The 25,434-nt window shown below is 44.3% G+C and overlaps 2 protein-coding genes across 3 annotated transcripts in view; both read right to left on the minus strand.

Moving 5' to 3' along the window:
* The window catches only part of LOC108926325 (kinesin-like protein KIFC3), a 30,780-nt gene extending 28,885 nt beyond the window's left edge, over nt 1–1,895 (minus strand). Inside the window, exon 1 of one of the 2 annotated variants that reach the window (XM_018738954.2) lies at nt 1,470–1,894. In XM_018738954.2, coding sequence (XP_018594470.1) covers nt 1,470–1,751 — 282 coding nt within the window. In that variant the 5' untranslated portion in view covers nt 1,752–1,894. Of the gene's footprint in view, nt 1–1,469 lie in introns of both variants that reach the window. The other variant, XM_018738955.2, reaches the window with a different exon arrangement.
* Nucleotides 1,896–4,794: 2,899 nt separating this feature from the next.
* LOC108926218 (cyclic nucleotide-gated cation channel beta-1-like) overlaps nt 4,795–25,434 on the minus strand; it is a 61,828-nt gene continuing 41,188 nt past the window's right edge. Inside the window, exons 11-34 of the mRNA XM_029253543.1 lie at nt 24,299–24,545; nt 23,979–24,149; nt 23,673–23,714; nt 23,417–23,470; nt 21,100–21,463; nt 20,947–20,977; nt 19,587–19,955; nt 18,034–18,193; nt 14,144–14,242; nt 13,237–13,391; nt 12,230–12,415; nt 11,350–11,558; nt 11,016–11,066; nt 10,464–10,550; nt 9,899–9,963; nt 9,353–9,475; nt 9,115–9,256; nt 8,130–8,289; nt 7,908–8,005; nt 7,449–7,532; nt 6,955–7,073; nt 6,553–6,699; nt 5,586–5,778; nt 4,795–5,061 (exon numbers count right to left, since the gene is read on the minus strand). Coding sequence (XP_029109376.1) covers nt 4,795–5,061; nt 5,586–5,778; nt 6,553–6,699; nt 6,955–7,073; nt 7,449–7,532; nt 7,908–8,005; nt 8,130–8,289; nt 9,115–9,256; nt 9,353–9,475; nt 9,899–9,963; nt 10,464–10,550; nt 11,016–11,066; nt 11,350–11,558; nt 12,230–12,415; nt 13,237–13,391; nt 14,144–14,242; nt 18,034–18,193; nt 19,587–19,955; nt 20,947–20,977; nt 21,100–21,463; nt 23,417–23,470; nt 23,673–23,714; nt 23,979–24,149; nt 24,299–24,545 — 3,623 coding nt within the window. The remainder of the gene's footprint in view (nt 5,062–5,585; nt 5,779–6,552; nt 6,700–6,954; nt 7,074–7,448; nt 7,533–7,907; nt 8,006–8,129; nt 8,290–9,114; nt 9,257–9,352; nt 9,476–9,898; nt 9,964–10,463; nt 10,551–11,015; nt 11,067–11,349; nt 11,559–12,229; nt 12,416–13,236; nt 13,392–14,143; nt 14,243–18,033; nt 18,194–19,586; nt 19,956–20,946; nt 20,978–21,099; nt 21,464–23,416; nt 23,471–23,672; nt 23,715–23,978; nt 24,150–24,298; nt 24,546–25,434) is intronic.

The following is a 25,434-nucleotide window of genomic DNA, read 5'->3' on the forward strand; positions in this document are numbered from 1 at the left end:
TCACTCAGTGCTAAGAGTTTGTAAGAGGCGGGACTATTTTGAGCAATTTTCATTAATTTTAATGTTATCTTACTCAAAGTTAAATCATTTAGTCAATGCATTTTTTTTTTTTTAATTTATCATAACTGTATCCAAGACTTTTACAGAATCAACTCAGCAAGTAAATCGAGGTCCATCTCGTCACACTTCATTCGCTGTATGGATAACGAAGCAAAGAGAAAGTGACCCGATGCTGAGGAACACTGCTCATGCTTGCAATGAATTGGCTGACAGTCATCGTGAGGTTGTAGAGACTATTAAAAAGAAATGTTTAATAACGAAAGTTTTAACCGACAGTAGCTGGTTGAGATTTTTACACAAGGCTTGGTACCGCTGAATAAACGGTACTGAGCGCTTATTTAATGGCGGTGGATGGATTTGCGAACAATTAGACTTCCGGTCCCAACTCAACTGTCACTGTTTTTCTAAGTTGAAGAGCCAGTTTATTTAGTTTAGAAGTTGTGTTTAGGGTTACAGTATATTGCCAAACGTCATCATTTTCTCAGCCCCCCCAGTGCAGTGTGTAAAACGGTGTTCTGTTCATAGTCCATTTCAAGGTCACACACTATTGAGTTCCGACAACTAACTGCCTGCGGCTAAAGTTTTACACTTTTCAAAACAAAACGTCTCAAAACGTTTTTTACGTGGCGAAGATAAATGTTGGCACGTCGCTTCTTCGTCTTTTGGAGCCCTGAAGCCTTGAAGGGCGGACGAACTGCGCGAAAAAGAGAGAAGCGAAGCGCCCTGTGGTACTACAGTACACTACTGTGGTAATCCGTAATCTTGTTGGGAGGTCATTAGACCGAAGGAGGTCAGCGAAGCAGTGACGAAACCAACGAGGCTCTCGAGAAAATTTCTCAGAAACATCATGTCTTTCGCAGTGAGGGACGTCTCACGCACTCACTCACTCACTCACTCACTCGCGTGATTCGGACGTTCATTTCCAGGCTTTCCGCCTCCTGACCTGCTTTACTCACACAAATCTGAGTCTCATCGCTTTCGTGCCACGAGGCGCTTCACCCTTCTGGCTTCCAGAAGCGGCACATTCCTCCCGGGAGGCCTCATAAAATACCATTGGAAGAACGAAACGGTGAGAGACAACAACGTAAGTTACCGCGTAGCCAAGCGCGGCGAAGCTCGCTCGCGCACACGCACACACACACTACTCGCTTGTCCCGTGTCCCGCGTCCAGCGGCGCTGAGGCAAGTGGAAGGTGGTGTGTGTGTGAGAAGAAGAAGGGCCGCTAATGTTCATTATTACTGCTATGATGAATGCGAAGACGGAGCGCCACACAAACGACAGAGTGCAAACGCGAAACGCTCAATGACGGAACAGGTCCGACCGCTGCTGTACTGTACAAAACGGACACGCTGCCGCGCCGGCCACACAAAACTGCCCGGTGCGGTGAAATAAGTTAAAGAAGCGCTCACCTGATTCCCAGCAAAGCGACTCCCGTTTCCTCCCCTTCCCCGAATCAGTCGGCCAGTTTTACGGCGTGTGTTAACGCGACGAGTCCGGCTTTGGACGGTACAGCCCCGCGTGGGACTCCGGAGGCGCTCGCGAAGAAGTGCGACTCGGTCCGTCCAGAGGCCGGAATCGGCCGGCGCTTTGAAAGAAACGCGAGTGACGCAGCTGCGCTTTTTAAAGGCAAAACTGCGGCAGCGCGACTTAGAGCGAAGAGCAGCTGCTCCTCCTCGGCGCTCCGTTTTCATTCCATCACGTACATAGCCTAGCAGTGCCTAGTTTGCAGCAGACTTATCATCATCATTAATATTATTACTACTACATTTGTTCATTCAGCCGACTCCCTTTTTTTTTCCCACAGCTGCATGATCTTGACTTGCAAGCAGTCAGTGAAGCTATTCGAAATTATTTTATTATTCACCCACATTCATGCTGCGTTATTTTTATTGGAGCAATTCTGAATTCAGGCTAAAATACCCTGCTCAAGGCCAGTACAGCAGTAGTCCGAGTAGTACTGAGTAGAGCAATAGGTGGGATTCCAACCTTCACCCTCCAATTCCAAGCGCTGCCGTTCTAAGCGCTGCTTATTATTACGGGACTTGCAAGGTGTTGGGCAGAACCTTTTGTTTCAACACCTCTACATACGACAAGGGTTATAATGAAAGTGAAAGCGGTTTTGCTTTCACTGGCAGTTTATTACAAGCTACATACCATGCAAAATTAACACGTCCAAACTCAACGTATGTGTTTTGGGCGTCTTTATTGATGAGCCGGTAACAGATTTGATAATATGTAATAGAAGTCACCTACGGTAGCCTATACATACAGAAATTAACACTCCAAGCATTATTTTGTAGTAATATGTACAGCATAAGTGGCAGTTTCAGCAGCTGGTCCCCAGCAGTCTAGGAGTCTATACATTGTGCTATATTTATAAAAATCATTCTAAAAATCTCTTTTTACAGTTACCTATTGTTTCAGAATTGTATTCTGTTCCATATTTTATAAAATCACAAACTTGGTACCAGATTTTTTTTCTTACATTATTTCATGACATATTTACAAGAAAAGGTTTAATGAAACATCTGCAGGACTTTTTCCTGCATTACCCTCACAGTACATCATCATGGGTGCGAAAATGCTTACAATATCAGAATTTTGAAGCTATGCTGAGCGTACAGCTTTTTAGGGGGGGAAAAAAAACACACTATTGTAGCACTCATGTTGTCCAGGAATGTTAATTGTCCTTATATGTTTGACGGTTTAATGTATTTGTAAAATTTACAAATTAATTACAGAAAAAAAAATCACACAACTGTACTTCTCATTTACATCTTCTATGGTCTGAGGAGTGGGAAATACATAAGAACTGAAAGAAATGTATGTTATTAATAACAACACAGATGTAATTTGACACTTTGTGTAATTAGTAGAAGAAACACATAACCATAATCATTAAATAAAAGACTATCAGTGTTTTATGAGTAAGACAAATTATTCCTTGCTTCATTGGAAGCTTTGTTCACTATTGTTTCAGTTCCCGCCTTTTTCATAATTTCCTTTGCTCCTTCCAGTAGCTTTGAAGTCAAACACATTTATTTCTCAGTAATTCGCCTCTTCCACACTGAATCTCAGCACCATGAAGCGCAACAGTTCTAAGTGGGTTTAAACTAGATCATGATAAAGTAATTAAAAACAAATGCAACCTATGTGCTTTTTCTCCACAACTTTTGCTAGTTCTAACAAATTGTGCTACTGGCAACTGAGGTAAGTGTAAACAACTTGGCAGATTTTCAATATTCAGAACTCAAAAAGCTCATTTCTCCATTCTAACTACAGGCCTCAGCCGGGAGATCGGCATCGCGTAAGTCAAGTTATTGTGAGACTCCCAGAAATAGCACGTCAGACATTTGTCTCCTGACATAATGCACTAAGTACACAAACTGCTGTCTGTTTCATTCTTCTCGCAAGCATCCGGCTTCAGCTCAGAAATCAGGAGGGATATCCCTGCTGCTGCTTCCTCGCTCAACCAGGAACTCTGTACATTTACTTAGGATTGTTTTCTTTTTGTTATCTACTCCGGTCCCCTCGAGAAACTGAGTTGTTTCTATATATCATGGAGAAGTAAACTGCAGTCACCGGAAACCCGTATGAAAGGGGTATTTTTCCTTACACAGAATATACAAGAAATGTGCTAAATAGCTGGGGACTGTTACTAAAAACAGCTTGGACAGTTCTGAATATATGTGTGTGTGTGTGTGTGTGTGTGTGTGTGTATTCCTGGATAAGATACATCCCCACAGTCATGGGTCTGTGGGATGCTGACAGGCTATTGTACGAATTGTATGTTTCAGCCAGATTTCTATTTTCATCCCTAACAGGCATTTCTGATCAAAACATGTATCTTTAGTACCACTACTGGTATTTACTTTTCTGGCAGCAACACAGAAGGCCACTGGCTTTCTACACCATCTGCGAAAGCATCAATAAACTGTTACAAAGGTTAAACTCTTGAAAAGCAGGCAAGAAAAAAGAAAAATGAGAAACACGTTTTTGAGTCTGGATAAAAGATGCTCATTTCCAAAGTGAATGCCAGAGCATATTTGAGTCATTTTTTTTTAGAGCTGAATATTTACATGTAAATTCAGGTTTAAAAATGCCTTACATTTAAACCTGCATGTTCCGTTTACAGTCCTCTCAGCGTTAATGTTTCCTGGTAGTCCATCAATTTAAGTGACGGGGCTGTATGGATTGCTTTGGGCTGACCGATAGTTGTCTATTAACTACCTTAATTCGGGGTAGTTTTAGTGTATCAACAGGTTAGTGGATCTGGTCGAGTTGGAGAGGTGCGGTATTTTCACATTTCTGCTTTGAAAACTTTGGCAACGCAACGGGATGAAAAAGAGCAGCATACCTGGAGACTGACTTGACTAGACAGCAAAAGCTCCTATACCCTAGATTAAATAACTTAATGCTGTAATTGTGAAGGCTCTATGATAACTTGCACTGTAAAGGCATTATGAGGGCCGGAATTTGTCCACTTTTCTGCTGCAAGCAGAGCTTTGTCCCAACTCCACATTTATAGTCAGAGGTAACTATTGTGACTTTTGGGACTGAACCATACATTTTGTCTATTTTGAAGTAGTAGTTCTGTGGTTGGTGAGGGTGGTGAGAAAGGGTGCTTTCAGTATACCTTTATGATGGGCATCTATGTTCAATAGAAACCTGGCTCCCAGGCCAAGACATAAACTGGGGTCCCTTAGTTCTCAAGCCTCTCTGCAACTCCCTCTGTTACTCCTTGGGTGTTGCTTCCTCCTTCTCTTCCTCTACAGACTTCCCTCCCTCTTCCTCTTCCTCTTCCTCATCCCCAGGGACAACCTCTACAGAAAGTATCTCCTCCCCATGCGGACGTGGAGCCATGCGGATCAGCATAGAGCTATCGGTGGTCTCAGACACCATTTCGTCGTCATTGTCCTCCTCCACCACCTTGCGTGGAACTGGGGAGCGGCGGTGGACGGGGGATGGAGGGGGGATGGGTGACGAGGTTGTGGGGGACGGCTGATGAGAGCGAGACAGGGGTGACTTCATTAGCGAAGGTACAGGACTGACAAAGAAAACCTTTCATGCTGGAAAAATGTCAGACTATTTTCATTTGCAGAGGACAATAAAGTCTTGTGTTATAATGAAACATGTTTTGTACAAATTATGACCACAATCAATCAATATGAAAGTGTCTGGATGTAAGACCCAGTATGAACTCCCGAGCTTAAACTGCATGCTCCTGTGTGCATGGTAACTCCCATAAGCTCGTACCTTCATAAGGCTTGCAGAGTGGAGCAGCAGGTAGTGTGGGTTCCTCACAGCTCCTGGGCTGTGCATCTGAATGTGGGTTCAAATCTATCTGTGTTTGGGCTTCCTTCTACAGTCCAAAGACATACATTTCCGCTGAATTGGTAACTGTGAATGTATGTGTGTGAGTGAGGATGCTATGGACTGGTGGCCTATGCCTGTGGAATAGGCCCCAGACAATTTTGACCCTCCATTAGGACGAGCAGTCATCGAGAATGAATGAATGACGGTACCTCCAAGGTCGAGCTTGACCTGACTGACTTCTCCTTCAGCTTGGAGAAGGTGCCTTTAATGCCAGACTTCTCCGTCACCTCCAACGCTGCTTTGAACAGTTTGGGGGTCTCAGGTCGTGGAGGGATGACCTGAGGTGTCTCCTTTGCCTCTGTCTTGTCGCCTGCTGGCTTTTTGTCCTTGGTCAACATTTTCCTGGGGGTAAAAACACATATCAAGTGTGTGGGTAGGTATTTTTAAGACGGCCCACTAGTAAATGCAAACTACTCTCACAAAACTCACGGTTAGAAGGTATTTCTGTCTGAATGGGCTGTCGGAGGACAGGAGGACAGGAGACCGCAGAGCTCAGAACATGCTGCCCAGAGCTCCTGGACCATGATCGTATGAGTTTGTCAGAGTTTGCTTTACATTTTTAAATAAAATCTCCATAAGACCACCCTGTACCACCTCACATCTGGTCATTCCTCAAGCCTGGCACACCCAGCATGCCACATACATTACCATGTGTTGTGAGAGTACTTTGTGCATTATCTACCAACACTGATGAATCTCAAACATTTGTGTCCAATCATTTCGCAACCTCTGATGAAAAGTACAGCACATGTGCCATGGGCCACACGGTGCAAGTACCCTTTCAGTGTCAGAGCTCCGCTTTTCTGTCTCGCAAGAGCACCGCAGATCGCAAATTTGAGTCAACAGCAAACACCGACATCAAATCACAAGACAAACAGCTAATCAGATCTGACTGCCACACTCAATTCAGCTCTGCTTGGTTGTGCAATAAAGGTAGTTTTGTTTTCCTGGTCCACCACACTCTCTGCAAGGACAGTTGTCAGCATTCTGTGCTTTTGACCGTGTGACCGGTCATGTGACGGACAGGTCCTGCGACCAGTCATGTGACCCACAAGCTGTGACAAAAAGCGCTATGGTGGAAGTGTGGACGCCACAGAGGACTGGCTCCTCTCTCACTTGGCCTTCTTGCGCAGGAGCTTCTGGGACTCTGGATAATGGACCAGAATCTCAGCCAGGTCCTTCTTGTCCAGAATGAAGAGGTTGGCGAAACCGTGAGCCACCACGTTGGCCGTTCGCCGGTTCCCCCCTCCAACTGCCAACAAACTTCCCCAGTAGACATGTCAGGGAGAAATTAATTAGATGGAGTACATTTTATTATGTTACGTTTATTCATTTAGCAAACCCTTTTCTCCAAAGTGATGTAGAATTCAGTCAACGTCCAGTTTAAATGATCAATATGACATTAGCATCAACGTGAAACAGTGAATAAAAAGTCACTTTGATTTACTGGACAGTTTACAAGTGAGTGCTTTAGTGACATCTCTTAAACTGGTGAAAGATTGTAGCGCGTGCCCTTACCTGATTTCTCCAAACACAGACCCCGCCCTCAGTGTTGCAAAAACGGTCTTCCCGTCCGGTCCGCCCACCACCTGCACTTCCCCAGCTTTGATAATGTACATCTCTCTCCCGATCTCTCCCTAGAAAGGCAGAGAGTTGGGACGTTGCTCTTCAGAGGAGGAGGACCTGAATGGCTTCGAGAGTCACCACTAGCACATTGATGCTGCGTTGATGAAAACACTAAACTAGTAATGGGTGAGGTCACGCATTATAGGAAGCTATTTTTAACTGAGGTGGAAATAAGCGAAAAGAAACAGCACAGGGTATCTGCAGCTATTAGGAATTTTCCAAAGATTATTTAACTGTCCTTTCACTTAATGTATGTACTTTTTGGTAATTATCATAATTTCACATCACTTAATTAATTTAATGAATAAAGGATGAATGGCAAAGGTTAAAATTTTAATTATGTAGATAGAACTTGTGTAAGAGTGGCCAGTTGAGCCTCCCTGTACCTTTTTGCAAACGTAGTCGCCCGGCAGGTAAACCACAGACCTGAGTCTCTTCAACATATCAAAGATCATCTGCCGGTCACACCCCTGTGAGAAGAGGGAGGGAAAAGGACATGCACAGGAGGTGAAGAGAAACAAAATATCATGCACTTCTTGTATCGTTCTCAGAGTAGTATGTCACTTTGGAGAAAAGCATCTGCTAAATGAATAAATGCAAAGATAAACGTAAAAATACAGATGGAGAAAATAAGCAAGAAGTCATTCACTAGAATCCAAGATAATTTTGTCTTTGTCAAGGAAAACATGTGAATGTTAAATAAAGAGAGACGATGGTTCCATAAGGAGACATATAATCTAATGCTGGAAGGCAGTGGGTGGATAAGTGGATAATTACGTAGGTGGTAGTTGTGATTTAGGTGCTGCTGTATGGCCCTGTATTTGAGACTGAGTGGCTGCGCTTGCCTGGAATAAAGCCACTTTGCTGACAATGGCATAATTGACATCTACCGCGATGTCAAGCCTCATTTTGTCCGGGAGCTGCACCAGCAACCCCTGTTCGTCTGACAGAGAGCGAAAAGAAAGAAAATACAACGATGACACTCAAATCTTGTAACCCTCAATCAGTTGTCATAACACCGAACTCACAATATTGCCGTATCCACAAAGTCATTGCATGGCTCTTACCCAGCATGCCCTGAGACTGCCAAGTGTAGTCGTACCAGGTCTTGACTCGGTTCTGCACATCACGAGGTATGCGGTAGGAGTTCATGTACTTGATGGTGTTGTCCACGCAGGCCCTGTAGTAGGTCTGTCCTGCTGTGGCTGCACCCACCACATCCCTCATCTGAAACAGGACAGGCAGGAGGCTGGTTAGTGATGAACCCACAGTCCAGTCTTTTTCTAAAGCAACCTGTTCAGGAACAATTTAAATTAAATTATTGCAGCATCAGAACTGCTCATCTTTCCAAACTCTTTTCTGCCATACAGCACATAAGCACGTGATAACAAAGATGCCAGGTGTAAAACTGTGCTCAGAGGTTCTAGACAACAGCTTAAATCAGTTTATGATCAATCGTGTATTCGGTGCTCTGTGTCATGAGCTAGGTTTGTCAGGGATCAGACCGTTCGCAAACTGAACAATGGAACCTAGTGCTTTTCAGTTTCCTAAGTATGGAGGAGTAAGGAGACGCCACCACTGTGGTCTTTTGGCTTTGAAGAGCTGTGTTCTGTGTGAAATGTGCAAGTTTTGCTTTACAGGGAAATCAGGTACAAGGGTGTTTTTTCACACCCAGGCCACAGACCAATGCTTTTTGCAGCTGTATAACTGAGATTTCTCAGACACTTGGCATTTACTTGTTTAACAGACAATTTCGCCCAAGTAATTTACCCATTTACAGAACAGGGCAATTTTTAGTTGAGTAGTTCAGAGTAAATACCTTATTTAAGGGTGCTATAGCACAAGATGGGATTAGAACCTGGGTCCTTGGAGTCCAAAGGCAATGCCTTTAACCACTACACCCCCTATTAAACACATCCAACATGAAGTGTTACATAAATGTGCAGAAGTCAGTGTTTTGTCACCTGACACAGATAACGAGGCCTATTATCCCAAATCAGCAAGATCCTTCGTCTGACATCACGCAGTTTGATTACATCATTTCCTCCCTACCTGTCCAATCATGATGGAGAAAGCAAACACTCCCACAAAGTAGTTGACCAGCTGGAAGGTGATCTCAAACAACGTGGTGGGGCTAGGAAGGCCCCCGATGGTGATCAGGGTCTTGACAGCAAAGTAGTAACAGCGGATGTAGCTGGACGACAAGAGATCAGTCAGTGCAAGTCTGTCAGATCAGCACAGAAAATGTGTGTGTGCTGGTAATATTAGTGACGAGGGTAAAATAACACACCTGTTTCCGACACCATCATACACCCAGCTGGTGGACCCAAGCCCTTGGTAGGTGGAGCCCCAGTAGAAAAGGCAGGCGTTACAGTGCAGAGAGTACAACAGGTACGTGGTGGTTCGGATGACTCTTGACAATAGAATGGATAGATATGAGGAAAAAAATTTGTAAACCCTGTGGAATTATCCATGTTTCTGCATGAACGCCTTGTAAAATGCTGATCAGGAAATACAGAAAGCATGTGGTGGAGTTTAGGAGGTTCCTGTAGTTGCTAAATATAAGGGTTCATGTACTATTTCCATCAAGGACCTTGATTGTTTAAACCATTTCCTCAATAAAAAAAATGGCAATATAAAATATGTGTGGTCTTTTCATTATTTGTCATCGCCGCTTAGATGAAGATCAGATCATATTTTAGGAGCTATTCATTCGGAAACAATTCCAAAGGTACAAGGGAGTTACACCTCAAAAAATCCAGCCTAGCTTGAGATGTTTCAGTTAAGAGGGACTCTTCTAGCAGGGAAATGTAAAAATTAAAAATCCCTCCCTCACCTGTAGATGTATGCTTTGCTCAGAATGGCTTCCAGGCGGTCATTGAACTCAAAGAACGCCATGAACTGTGGGGAAAAGATGCAGTACGAGTCTCATTAGACCCTTAATTCATCAAATGTTAGTTAGGCAGTGTGTGATATAACACCCCATGAAAAGCAGTGTTCTTGCTTAGTATTTTTCCTCGCCACGTGAAGAAAAGATATGGTTAATGGGAAACATTACATCATGCAGAGGAATTTCCAAATTTTTAATTTTGCAGGTGAATAATAATAATAATTAATAATATACAATATAAAATTAATGTAAAATAACACACTAACAATGGGGAATGTTGGTAGTGTATTGGTTAAAGCTACTGCCTTTGGCCCTAAAGGGCCTAGGTTCAAATCTCACCTCCAGTACCCTACTTACCCTACATTGCTCCAGTAAAAATACATTACTGTATAAATGGGTAAGTAACTGCAAGTAGCTTAACAGTGTAAATTGCTTTGGAAAAAGTGTGAGATAACAGTGTTATTGTTAAAGCACCAGCCAAACCATTTGGATCTGTTTCTGGCCAGCTCACCTTCAATAGCCGAGGGAAGCGAAGGAGAGAATTGACTCCAGTCTTTATGTACAGCAGCTCTAGGGGAATGAGGGAGATGACATCCATCTGAAATTGACACATTATATGTATAAATTTTGCATACATACCGGCATTCTGTCAACAGGAAATCACCAAATATGTCTTCCCAGCTCTTCTACGGCAGTTCCCAGAAATGTAGGACATGTGTGGTTTTACTTTCATCGGTCCAGCTTATCCATCCGTCGTCAACAACTGCTCGTTGTGAGTGGGGCTGCGGTGAGCCAGAGCCTAACTCGGCGACACAGGGCGCTGGTCCGAAGGTGGAGGGGATGCACCCAGGATGGGATGCCAGTCCGTCGCAAGGCACCCCAAGCGGGACTCAAATCGCAGATCCGCCACGCCACCCCATCAGTTTATCAGTTTTATAAAAGTATTGTCCAGGTGTACTCAAACTTCTGACTAGCGCTGTATGGGTGTGTATACAGTATTTACAGTATACTGTAAATGTGCACAAACTATGCACTCGACTTTATGAAAGTCCGAAGTGGTCACCTTGAAACGAAGGCTTTTCATGTAGTTTCCTCTCATTTCTTTTTTGTCACACTGCAAAGAGTCATAAGAAAGAGAAAAACAATTAGCAGTGAAAGCTGCAACAATTCTAAAAAACGAAGGAGCAGTCAGCAGAGAACACATGCACCAAAACAACAGTTTGTGCGAGTTGTTCTGTGCCTTTGCTGCGTGTCCCTGTATGAGATACTGTGTCTGTACTGGTCACATGCGGTATGCGTGCGGGTTGTCGGGGACATCAGTGCGTGTGATTTGCTGTGTAAGGTGTCGCGTGCGCGACCGCGTGCGAGCGCTGCTGCCCTCCTCTCCGCTCCCTCACCACAATGTCTCCGCCGCGGACGAACTGCAGGCGAGGCTGGAAAACCAGGATGTCCAGGATGTAGATAGTGTCGCACAGGTAGTCGGCCATCAGCCACAGGTGTATGTTGTCAGGACGCTGGTAAGGGAAGGCCCATCGCACCGGGATGAGCCACACATTCCAGTTCCAGGCCATGGTGACGAAGAAGAGCCAGAGAACATAAACCAGGTCTGCAGGCAAGAGGGAAAGAGCAGATACTCAGCTGGGCATCTGCGCGCGCGCCTGTCGGACTGGGGTGGCCGACCGGCACGTGGTCCCTCCATCGGTGTGCCGAAGTATCCATTTCTCCATTACCGAAATCCAGAACATGTTGTATTCCCTGCTACAGGACTTCACCTGTCACATGCCCTGCTGCAATATTTCGCTGATGACAGCTACAGTTCATGCTTCTTTCTCAATTCCTGCATCTTCAGCAGGTTCTCAGAAGCGATCACCCATGCCGGCATCGCCCTTGCGAGCGTGAGCGCTGCTAAGTGAACGAGTGACCGGTGAAAAGGGACCGTAAAGGGACCGTCACATCTGCGGACACAGCAGGCGCTCCGGTTCCAGAGGCAATAGAGCCCTTCGAATTTCAAAACATGCTGGATCAGTCAACAGATCCAGCTCTTTCACAGTGTGTCCTAGAAGGGAACATCAAGCAAAATATATGAACTAACCACAGAGTGGTTACTGCAGTGTTTGCATGTGTCTGTCTGTGTGTGTGTGTGTGTGTGTGTATGTCAGCATGTTTTGTCTAAATGGATTAGGTGACCATAATGGTCAAGTGATGTTTTAAACAGTTATTTTTTGCAGATCCCTGTCCTTGTTCCACAGGTGGAGCGGAGAGAGGAGAGGAGCTCACTGGTGAAGGGGTCGATGCTGTCCGGGAAGCGGTAGTTTAGCACCGCCCTCACCCACGGTGGCAGTTTCACCTTGCAGCACAGCACATCGCGGTAGCACTCCTCCACCTCCTTGTCCGATGGTCCGGGGACTTCCTCCTTCTTCTCCTCAGGTGGCGGGGGAGGTGCCGCAGACTTTTTCGATGGGGCTGTAAGCGAGACAAAATATGAGAAAGGTGTTAAATCATGTGTGGGTTGCGGATCCAGATGTTGAATCACATCTTGATGGTCTATGCATGAATTTAATCTGCTTCATTATGAACATTACATTTATTTATTTGGCAGATGCTTTTGTCCAAAGCGACTTCCAATGAACTCTGTGTGGTGTTCTCAGCCCACACACCTTATTCACCATGGTGATTTACACTGCTAGATACACTACTTACACTGGGTCACTCATCCATACGGCAACTTTGTGTTTGTACGAACCTCGTCTGTGGTAGCTGTATTTTCATACAATGCTGCTTGAATGGTCATTATTCTTGTATAAAATATGAACATAAACAAATAAAATCTAAATCTCAAATCTTAAAACCTATAAAATTAATAAATAGTGATGATTTACACACCTGATTCTACTTACGTACTTGGTTTAACCAAGGCAACTTGGGGTTCATTTCTTTTTGCCCCTGCACTACTTCGATTTTTCTATGAGACACAATATTTCCTCCAAACCAACATATAGAACCGGTCATTACACACTTATCATAGCAGATGAGAAAGACTGCTTCTCATTAAAATAACACTTTTGTGGTAAAACTAAGGGGCACAAGTGGTTCACGTGTAAAATGTCACTTGTTAAGGACCTAGTCCAAAGACAGGCATCATTGTTGTTCGGAACCTGATTGGACTGATTCAAGAAATGACATTTTAAATCCCATTAAATGAGTGTCTGGCATTTTTTTTATTCTGAATTATTGTCCTTTGCAAGTAGTTGCTGATGTGCTTTATGCACAAGGTTCAAACTCACAGGTGGAGGGGCTCTCGTCGTCGGAGGAGTCTGGATCGATGAGCTTCTCCTTGACACGCTCTGTCCTCTCCTTGAAGAGCTTGACCAGCTCCTGGAGCCGATCGTTGACCACCATGCTCGTCTGGCTGAGGGCTGAGCCTGGGCGGTCTTTCGTTCTGCAGAGGCACAGAGAGTGTGACCTCAGACATCACAGTGCGGCGGCAGACTGTCAGATGCTACGGCACAAATCACTTCTCTCACACCTGCGTCTAGTAATCTAGATCACTTCTTGCATTTTCCCCACAAGAGTGAACCACTACGGAGATCCTGTCCGAAAACTAAACAGAATCGTTTCAAGTTTTGACATCTTGACACCCATCTCAGTAGGTTTACAGTACAACAATGTGCTCCTATATAAAGCCCAATGGAAGTGAGAGTCAGCAGGGTGAGATGAAGTCTAAAGTAAATATAAGGTTTCTACAATGAAATAGCTTTTTTAATACTATTCACTGAAGTCTGCTGAAGATCTGAGACACTTTTACATTCATCCATTTCGGACTTTCTCCAAAGTGACCTACAACTCAGAGTAAACGAAAGCGCATCTGACCAACAGACAGAGAGATATACGTAGAGAGACATGGAATTCTCAAAGTGCAGTCGGTTAGTTGAATACCACCATTTATGCAAGGGATACATTTTTTGAAAGACAACATAGTGACAGTTTACGGAGCAGACAAAAGATCACGAGAGAAGTCAGTCTGAAACCCATGTTTAGAGACTCTTCTTGAATGTTGACAGGGACTCAATTCTGAGGACCAGAGGAAACTCATCCTCCTACACTGGAACTAGAACCAAAGACCTTTGGTCTTTTGATTTTGGACCTGCTGCGCACCACCAAGTGGCCAGAGGTGGAGGACGCAACACTCACCCATCATCAACACTGAGGAGGCTGGTCTGGCTGGGCCAAGCCTTGATGGCTGTCCCTGGCTCTTCTTCATCATTTTCTTCTTCAGTATAAAGCTTCTTTCTGAGCAGAGCAATGCAGAGGCCAACTGAGACAAGGTACCATACAGAAACTGTCAACTACAGAGGGAAAAAGCAAACCTGAGTGTAGGAATGGCGTCAAGACTGATGGGACCTCAAGCAAGCTTGGGGCACAAGACAAGTAAATGGTTTCACAAGGTATGGGAGACAAAACAATTAGTTCACATGCAAAGACAGAACTTGGAGCTTGGATTTCATCCACGTTGGATGGCAGAAGGTTTAGTTCTTTTCTCCAAAGTGATTTTCAATTACATATCCATTTAGACACTTTTGCTAAAGCAATTTAAGGTAAGTGCCTTGTCCAAAGGTATTACAGCAGGAGGTGGGATTTGAACCTGAGACTCATGAGTCCAGCAGTAGCGGGTATAAGCATTACATCATCTGCTGCCCTTATTTAGTAGTGCTAGCATACTTTGGAAAGCCACAAATTTTACCCAAGTTATGACCATACAAGCTTGGACTGCTAAATGAACGAGGAACATATGAAATCCAGAACTCTAGGCTGATGATGACAGCAGCGGTGAAAATTGTCAGTGCTGTGGCTTTTGGTTTGTTAAGATGAAGCTCACATTTTTGTCCAAACAAATATGTGGTTTTGGGTCTTGGGGGCCCATCAAAGTGACCATCCACAGGAGGGAGTGGAGAAGGAGGGTTTTATATCAAAAAGTAGAGACGCGAGGAAACCCAGGGACAAGGAGGGTAAAACTCTAAAACTATCAAGAATTAAACAGAGAACTAGTGAGACTTTTACCAGCAAATAAAACTAATGTTACAAACACCAGAAAAAAAATGTTAAATCTAAAAAACTTACTTTTTAAAAACAAAACTGATGCTAAAATGAATACTCACTATACATACTTTAATATACAATTTAAATCAGGTGTGGTTCACAAGTCAGCTTTAGAAGAGGAAGACACAACAGAGTATTTGACAAACAAATGAACAGTATTTATTTATAGTGCAGAAATGTGTTTTAGATTTGCATTCAAGACAGAGTGTCCTGGATCTGAAAGCCAACATGTTTTGTTCGTAATCCTCAGCACTGTGTCTTCTCAAAAACAGCTGAGTGTAATGGTATTGCACTTTGTCCTCCACAACGTTTTACTTTCAAACATATGATTTTAATCTATTTTTAAATTAGTTTTTTTCTGCTCTTGCAGAAATAGACATCTACGTTTCGCTGACACTTTGCTAAGCAGTAGCTTACAATTATTTTCCCATTTATAAAACGAGGTGATTTTTACTGGAGCAATTTAGGGAAAGTACTTTTCATGGGTGGATGCTGGGGTTCCAACCTGCAACCAAAGTCCAAAGGCAGCAGCTCAGTTTACCACATCACTGGCTTCTCCCATAAAGAATGCAAGGGCAATGTTTGAAGTTCTTAAGATATAAATGTAAAAGATGCTGATGTTGGAATTTACATTTATTTATTTAGCAGAAGCTTTTCTCCAAAGCGACTTCCAATGAACTCTATGTAGTGTTATCAGCCCACACACCTTATTCACCGCGGTGACTTACACTGCTAGATACACTTACACTATAACACTGAAATGTTATATCAGGTTTGTTGGCTTTATGGCAATGTAGACTGATGACAAAGGACAAGATGAAACATAGCGGGCAGGAAAAAAGCGGAATGAGGAGCAGCACTGTGCACAGCTGCAATAAAACTGGAGCAGCTACTGTACTTATGAGAACTGCACACTCTACGGTACCACCAGCTACAGAGGACTAGCATCTGTAGTGTATTCTTACTCATTATCCGTTGCTTTGCTGTAATTTGTCCAAGGAATAAAAAAACAAGAAAGAAACACAAAGACAGAATGAGAAGGCTGAGGAAATTTTTGCATAATTTCTGTTTTAGAGAGTCTAACTCATTAACACAAATAGACTATACATTTGTCCTTTATAAAATATAAGATATGCCTTTTTTTCACAGAACAAGCATGTTATCTTGTGCAATGACATGTTTAACCATTACGCAGTCATTTTACTTTTACAACTGCTATTTTATTCTGCACAACAGCATCACCGCATGTATTTTGGGAGAGAAGTACATACTTGGTGTCACACACACACACACACACACACACACACACACACACACACACAGTCTGAAACCGCTTGTCCCATGCTGGGTCGCAGCGAGCCGGAGCCCAACCCAGCACCATAGGGCGTAAGGCTGGTGGGGGAGGGGACACACCCAGGACGGGACACCAGTCCATCACAAGACACCCCAAGCGGGACTCAAACCCCAGACCACTGGAGCGCAGGACCTGGTCCCACCCACTGTGCCACCGCACCCCCCCGGTCTCGCCAACCAAAACGCTTATTATCCCTCTCTGGTATCAATGTGGCCATTTTCTGGCAAGAAAGTGCACGTTGTCCTTAACATCACTATGGAAACAAAGACCGCTAGTGTCCAAGTAGAGTCTGAATGGTGGTGGCTGGACTCCTCTCTTTTAATATAGACTCTGGATGGAGACAGATATTCTTCCAAGCAGTGCACCCTTCCATAATAAAACCAGCTACTGTACATCCAGTGCTTCCTGCTTCCGCTCTGTAACTACCATTGACTAAGATAAATATAAATTAAAACCGAGACAGGAGATTCAACACAACCATTACTATTAATTCATTTATATTAATATTATATTGATATCATTAATATTAATTCATTTATTTCATGCTTTTCTCCAGAGTAACTGATAGTGTTCAGCTTGTTACAGTTATTTAACAATTTATACAGCTAGGTAATTTTTACTCTATCAGCTCAGAGTAGGTACCTTGCTCAGGGGTACTACGGTAGGACAAAGGGTTATGGATTCAAACTATGAGCCTTTCACTTACAAGGCGATGGCGCTAAGCACTACACTACCTTCTGCTCCTTAATAATAGCTATTAGATACAATTCATAAATGTGTAACTATGAAATATTAAACTACTGTTTTTATGATGTAAACATAATGAGCATACACTGTAGGACAGCTGGTAGTGTAGCAGTTAGAACTAGTGCCTTTGGACCTAAAAGTTGCATGTTTGAATCCCCCATCTGGCTGTTGTACCTTTGAGCAAGGTACTTACCCTAAATTGCTCCAGTAAAATAACCCAGCTGTGCATAATTGTAGGTAGACTAACATTGTAAGTCTCTTTGGAGAAAAGCATCAGCTAAATGTATAAATGTAAACACCTTTCATAACACAAATAACCTTGAACTAGTGTAAATAAAGCCTTAACTTTATGATCAAATGAAGATCACCCAGGGTCCAAGATTTGTTAGTAACGCTACACCATGCGTCCGATAGCTTACTGTCCACATGCAAACATATTTCTATATATCACAAACATCCTTGACCCAAACTATCAGCATTGCCTTGTCTAGGGTGTACCCTGCCTTGCGTCCTGTGCTTCCAGCATAGACTCTGGATCTCGACAACCCGGCATTAGTACAAGCCCTTATCGATGATAACTGAATGGATGAATGAAAATATAGAAACATTAGAAGGTAAGCTCAAAATAGATATTGTTACAAATATTGTAAAATATATTGGTGTCATTATCATGCGTAAAAAATACATTTTTGGTATTTTGTCGAATTTAGAGTGACATTTTTGTCCTAGAACTGACTTTTTTTTCTTTAAGTAAAAAAAGATAATTCAATCCTTTTCACAATGAGGTGATTTCATGGATCAAATGAATCCCATTATGTCAGGAATGAGTATATGGCTGTGTACACATATATAGTAGAGAACCATGTAATATGAAGCAGCTCACCTCCGAGTTGCCACGTTCACGCCGGGGACAGTAAGAGTCTTGAATTTAGGTGTGTGAGGGGCGAGAATTTGAGGTATGTTGCTGGGACCCCCTCCCAGCTCTCCCTCTGAGTCCACGTCCTCCACATTGACGGCAGGGTGGATGCTCAACCTCGAGCTCTCTGAAGACACAGAGATACGGGCCATTGCTCGAATGTCTGGGAACCGCAGTGCAACATGTGTTCAAGTACCGTAGGGAACACCACTGTCGGTGATCTAGAACTGATACACATATACAGTGAATGCAGCAAAAAAAAGCCCAGTTCCTCCAACTTTCGCTGCTTTTTGAGATTAAATTTTTCACGGCGATGACTGCCCATTTCGTTATCTTCTGCACAGAGGAAACGACTTAAAAACAACAGTAATGTCACCTTCTCTCCCTCTGGCTCCATTCATATACCTCTACAACTGACACAGAAAGATCTGAGGAAATTTAATGTCAAGGATAGGAAAAATTGGAAAAGCTACAAATACATTTTCAGTGCACTGAATAACAAAAATATACATGTATTCACTGAGTAGATACTTCTCCGAAGCAATGTATAGTGTTTACTATTTATCCATTGACACAGCTGAGTAAGTTTACTGGAGTAATCTAGGGTAAGTGCCTTCCACAAGCATACTACAGAGAGGCGAGATTTAAACCTACAACCTTTGGGTCCAAAGGCAGTAGCGCTAACCCCTATGCTACGAGCAGCCTGACCCACAAATGCCCTCAATGTGTGGTTATCTTTTAACGATCATACCCTTCTTGCACCAGATTCACTAACAATGACCTCGTCGACCGTGCACTAAGTGCATATGCATTAATACATCCTCGATCAAATATCTGCAAACTGAGACCTAGCGCATACAACATAATGCTCTTTACTGTATGTTCTGCAACATGTTGACATCATGGACAAAGGTAAGAAATCATTAGACATTTTTTTAAAAATATTTTAGTTTTCTTTTAATTAATTTCGCAACTTTGGTGCTTTTTAATGCGTAATGTGTTTTTTCGACAAATTTATTCTACAGTGCCATATATTGCCATTTCCTAACGGATTAACTAAAATGGTACTAGTTGTAGGACCTCATATTATGTGGCTTGTCCCCGAGTTGTGCAGTTAGAGGACAAGTGTGGTTACTGGCAGTGTTTTTGGTCATTAACCCTGATGTTAACTGGGCGGTGACTGTACATAATGCACGCAGTATAGAAATGTGTAATTCTGCCATTGACGGTTCACCTGAGAGCCGAGTCGAGGCCGGGCGTGGGCTCTCCTCGCTGTTGAAGCTCGGGTTCGAGAGCCCCGACAGCTGCCTTGAGAGGCCAACGGGGGGCGGGCGGGGATAGGCGGGAACGTTCGGAAGCTCCAGTGTGCTGCTGGGGGAGGACGGGGAAGGGGTCCCGGGGTGCTGAAGGGGTGCCTGATGAACTAGCCGGTCTAACTCCAGGTCAACGTTCTGCTGTTTAGGCATCTTGTTTGGGGTTGATGCTGTTAAGGCGGTGGATGATGTTAAGGCAGCGCTGACGGGTGAGATGGGGAAGCTGTGCGACCCGCTGGGGCAGCTCCACGAGCTTCTGGGGCAGCTGGGTGACCTGTTGGGGCAGCTGTGGTTTCAGCTGAGCCAACGGGGGTTGCAACTGCTGCTTCAGCTGTGTCAGGTGCGGCTGCAGCTTCTGACTGAACTGGTCCAGGCAGGGCTGCAGATGCTGGTTGAACTGGGCCAGATGCGGCTGCAGCCTCTGGTTAAACTGGACCACCTGCGGAGGAAGCTCGGGCATCGGGGGCAGCTTTGGCACAGAGATGTTGTTCTCTCGCAGCAGCTGACGGAAGCGGTCGAGGCATTCAGGCACATAGGGGACTCGCATTAGACAGCTCTTTACTGAGAGGCAGCGGGCTGAGAAGCAAAGAAGACATGCCATCAGCGTCACACTGCAGGCATCACACAAGGCCCCATCTTCCCAGAATGAAGCATTCATTCAACATCTGGCAAAAGAGGGGGGAGAAAAATCTCCGTTCTCTAAAGCTCTTCCGCTCATCCTTTTTGTGTCACACGGTTCTGTCAACTATCTAATATCTTATACTGTGCTTTTCTTTTTCATGAAACTTCAGTACTAAAATTATCCAGCACAAGGTTGTTGATTTGAAAGAAAACAGTAATCACTGTGATCATCGACAATATTATAGATATTGTACTGAAACACCCCAAACTAATAAAATAAACACACAAGATATTCTCTCATTTATTCTCATTTTAAATGAATGCTAATTTAGGAGTCAATTCAGGAAAATTCAGTTTACAAGAAGTTCTCACGAAACCATTACACTCTTAAAATGTGGTAAGGATGTCGTCTGTGACTGTGTTTAAACAACTACTTTGGCACTATGGTGCCAAAACACGCAGTCATGTCAAAAAAAGGAATGGAACTACCTAAGAGAGATCAAGGATGAATAACAATCTACGGTCTACCAAGAACCTCATTAACACAAACTATGCTGGACAAGAAAACTTGCAATGACACAGCAGGATGAGAGGGAAACTCATAAAAGTATGTCTCTACAAAGGAACCCGTTAAAAAGTAAAAGCATATTTGTACTGGGTTAGTACCTGCAATCATATAATTATACAAAATCTACTATGAAAATATTACTAACTTTTTATTATATGACAATATTATCTAAAAGAGATCTTTTAGTCAGCTAAAGAGTTTTACTTGAGTAATTCACATTAAGCACCTTGCTGAAGGGTATTCACAGCATCTGAAGGGGTAAAAGGTACAGCAGTCTGTTCCAGACGAAATTCATTACTTCACTGTACTCATGAAATAGATCCTTTTGATTTCCATGCACCTATTAATTTGGAATCGCACAAAAGCAGACATGCTTACCTTCACATCCCTCGGCCTTTTTTTCTTCCTCCTGTACCAAGACAGAAGAACAGCTCATTAAGCCCTGTGCAGTGAAGTGAGCTGCCACTGCTCACTGTGTCCAGGCGTTCCGGTAGATGTGACAGCGAAGCATCATCGGGGAACCTGTGCTACCTGTGCAGAGGCTGGAGAGACACATGGGTCCTCGCTGGGCCCCGGTTGCTCAGTCACAGTGGAGGACTCTTCCTTTACAACCTCTGGGGATGCTCTCCTTACTGGTTCTGGTTCTTCAGCTGAAGGTGATGGTGCCCTTAACGGTTCTGCTTCCTCAGGTGGAGGAGATGCTCCCTTTATGATGTTTGTTTCCGGATCCCGTGGAGCAGACGTCTCATCTGCTTCTAGCTCTGGTGCCTTGGCCTGAGGAGATGGGCTCCTGGTGCTTTCTGCCTCAGGTTCATTCAGCAGCTCCTGAACAGGGGATGGCCGGCTATCTTCCACGGGCGACGGGGTCCTTCTGGCTTCTTCTGGAGATGTCGGCCTGTTGAGGGAATTTGGTTGTGGTTCTTTGGAAAGACCTACGGGTGACGTTTCCACAGAACCAAAGTCCGCTGAGCACCCGACGAAGCAGGACGCACGGGGAATCACGTCAAAGAACCGCAGGATTCGACACCTCAGACGTGTCAGAACACTTTATGAAGGACTCGGGAGCAGTTTTGCTTTCCTCAGCTGCCAAAAACATTTATTTTTCACCAGTCCCCCAAACATAAGTTTTAAGAAGGCAAATGCGAATATTACAGCGTCATGACAAAATATAACAAAACAAGCTGACTGGAGGTTCCGACAGCACGCAAATTTATTTTAGTACTGTGCTCAAGGGTACTGCAGGTAGAGGTGGGATTCAAACCTGTGACCTCCGGGTCCAAAGGCAGCACCCTTAAATCTTTATGCTACCAGCTGCACCTGGTGCTACATCACATTATTATTATTAAATTATGCTTAATCATATAAAACATAAGTTCACAAATCGAGTTATGTGAAAACAAGCAGAGTACCTGACCCTAGGCGAACATGGGTGACAGGTTAACTTTTCACTGTTTAAAAATAGCTGGAGCATGCAATGACTTACATAAGCATATATACAGATATAATTACTGTATAAACACAAACTGTTTTGAATACGTACTTACAAAAGGGCCCGCTTGATGGTACTTTAGCAGTCGATAATAGAAAGGTGACCAAAGAGATTCACCAAGCGTACTACCTGCCGAGGACTTCAGGCGGACTCTGTTCTTTTTAAAGAATACAATTCAGAGCGCGTGGAACGTGGAATCCGAAATACGTTTCTAAGGCAACCGTCACGAGGAGACTCGCCGTTACCAGGAGACGAGGCGCAGTTGCTGTGACTGGGAAGACTGTTGCCATAGCAGCGGGGATCACTAATGAGCATCCTTCGGAGAACGGTCCCGAAAAAGTCTCAGAGACCCGGATGAATGCAGCAGTGGCCATGGTGGGACCTCGCTGGAGCGCGTTCTGCTCGGTAGACTTCGCAGCACATTTTCTGTCTATTTAATAAATACTTGTGAAAACAGAATGAGCGTTGAGTAACCATAAGCGAATCATCTTCCAGTAAAAAATGTTGGTGAGGTTAAAAAGTTCCAGCGTGCAGCTGTTTATGTCATTATTTGTTGTATGGACAATTTCAGTTTGGCAAAGTATGTCTCGTGATGATAAAAGTCCAAGCGAAAAAAACACAGTCTATAGTCTTGGATGCTAATCTTAAAAGTAGAGCCTTCTATCCATTTCAAAAGGGTGAAAATAAGTAAAAGTAGAGAATGAGACCATTTAGCATTAAACTTGAAGTAGACTTGGAATGCGTCTCCATTGCCATGCTTCTCCTTCTCTGATATCACCTCTGTGACACTGCCAGTGGAGCAGCATGGATTACGGCAGGACGGTGCAGCGGGTACCACTGGTGCCTCAGACCTCGAGATTTCAGCAGCCTGAGATTTCCTCCAGATGCTGTTGTGTTTTATGTGAACTTGTGGCTCTAAATTGCCTTTAGTGTGTGCGTGTGTGCGTGTGTGTGTGTGTGATAGACCTGCACCCTGGAGTATGTGCCCTGTCTCGTGCCCTGTGCTACCAGGATAGGTTCTGGACCTCCGCGACCCTACATAGGATACGTGGGTATTGATAATGGATGGATGACAGATGATCGTCAAGATCTCAGCTGAGGGTCAAACAAACAGGATTTAAAAGCAATTCCTCAGGACTATCAGAGAAGTCAGTGGGCCTCTGAAGCTCTAAATCCTAAACGTATTGTTTCCAAAACATGGTATTCGTAACATAATAATGAATGTACAGCGTAACTGTAAGTTCACTATTTAACGTCATTTTTCTGCAATAAAATATAGTTCATAGTGGAAGTACAATAGGTGACAGTAACAAATATTTTCCTCGTGCGGAGGACGCCCGTGTCAGTGAGTGGTCTTACTCTGTCTTATTATCTGCCGTCTCCTCCTCACTCTCCTCACGGATCTCCAGTAACCTACACAGGGGGTGAGGGAAAACAGAATTGGTTTTCTCTGGTAGCAGACAGCCACTTAAAACTAGATTTTAGGCATAAAATATGCCAGTAATGCAGAAAAAGGAAGCCAGCAGCGTGATGATGTGACACCGGGGCTCTGGTTCAAAATTACGGAGGTCTGACGTAAATAAAAAATAGTTGAGACCTCTGCAGCAGAACTTACTCTGGATCTTCTTCGTTCTCGTCCTCCTGGATATTGGGCAATCTTTGCAAAACAAACAGTCGTTAGTCGATTTTCCAAGTGTTCTTCCTCGTTTACCTCCAGCTCACAGCGCTCCATACTTACACCGCAGCTCCTGTTCCTACATAGCGCTTTTCATCACAACTCAGGGTCACGTACAGATCGCACAGAGTACAGGCGGAGGTTCTGCTGACACGCCCGGCTGCCGGACACTCCGCTCGTTGAGGTGTGGATGCGCAACTGGCTCAGGTTTCCGTCACATGTAAGCGGCGAGAATGCGTGACTTACTGCTCTCCACCATCAGCCTCCTCCTGCCCCTCTTTCTCCTCCTCCTCATCCTGGGCCACCGGTTCTCGCCCGGTCCCCTGTTGCTCCGCTAGCTGCCGCACGGCCGTCTCTGCTGCCGCCCGGGCCACCTCCTCTGCCATGCGTGCAGATTCCAGCCTCTCCTGCCTGAGCCTGGGGAAGGTGCGCATGACCAGGAGGACGGAGGAGGTCGCAGGGTGGGAAATGGGTGGAATAACATCTCAGCAATTAACAAAGGTTGGAGGCATCTGAGGTCGTGAAAATGTTACTGATGTAAAGGCCACGGGGAAGACTTCCCCCACCTCTCCTCCAGTGTTGCCATGACAGACTCCTCAGCCTCCTTCTTGATGCGCTCCACAAGGGGTGTCCAGCGGTCTGTCTGAGTCTCAGCGTCCTCCTGATGCATGGCCATCACCTGGGGGAGGAAGCTCAGAGGAGGGCTCATGGGCCGTGGAGGGTCCCGGGAAGGTGGTAACTCCTCTTTCTCGTTCTCCCAGTCCGAGTCCACGTCCTCCAGTACCATCTGCCCAGGATCCTGAGCAATACAAGCTGGATGGAAACACAGTTGGGCGCCAGGAGTCAGAACTGACAGATAGACTCATTGCCAGAACTGAACATGAGGATATAAAAATCACTTCTGAACAGGCAGGATCCTTACCTTTTTTCCTGCCCATGTTATTGTTTAACAGAAAAGTTTTCCTCACTTGTAACTGGCAGCCTCAATGAGTTACACTTACACACACAAACCACTTGTCCCGAGGAGGGTCCCAGCAAGCCGGAGCCTAGCCCAGCAACGCAGGGCACAAGGTTGGAGGGGAAGGGGACACGGTCCGTCACAAGGCACCCCAACGGGGACTCAACCCCCCAACTGGGACTTGACCCCCAGACCCACTAGGGAGTAGGCACATGCCAAACCTGCTGTGCCACCACACCCCACAATCAATGAATTACTCTTATTGATAATATCAAACTTGATTCAGATTAAGACAAAGTGGTAACATCAATGGTCAATGACTAGCAGTAGCAACCAGCACTTTTTATATGGCACCAAAGAATTCAGATTTATTTAACTTATAATTTTTAATTAACTTATAAAATTACATTTTAAATTTAAATTTCCACACTTCAGTTCCTAATTCCAAAATTAAATCCCTAATACCTGCAATAAGCAGAAGGCATGATAGATTTCCAATGTATAAGATAAACTTCAGTTATGTTTTTATCCCTTGGCGCGCACACACACACACACACACACACACACACACACACACACACACACACACAATGTTTACAACCGCTTGTCCCCAATGGGGTCGCGCCAAACCAGAGCCTAAACCGGCAAAATAGGGTGCAAGGCTGTAGGGGAGGGGACACACCCAGGACGAGATGCCAGTCTGCCGCAAGAAACCCCAAGCAGGACTCGAACCCCAGACCAGGC

Source organism: Scleropages formosus, chromosome 7 (assembly GCF_900964775.1).
Source record: "Scleropages formosus chromosome 7, fSclFor1.1, whole genome shotgun sequence".
NCBI lineage: Eukaryota > Metazoa > Chordata > Actinopteri > Osteoglossiformes > Osteoglossidae > Scleropages > Scleropages formosus.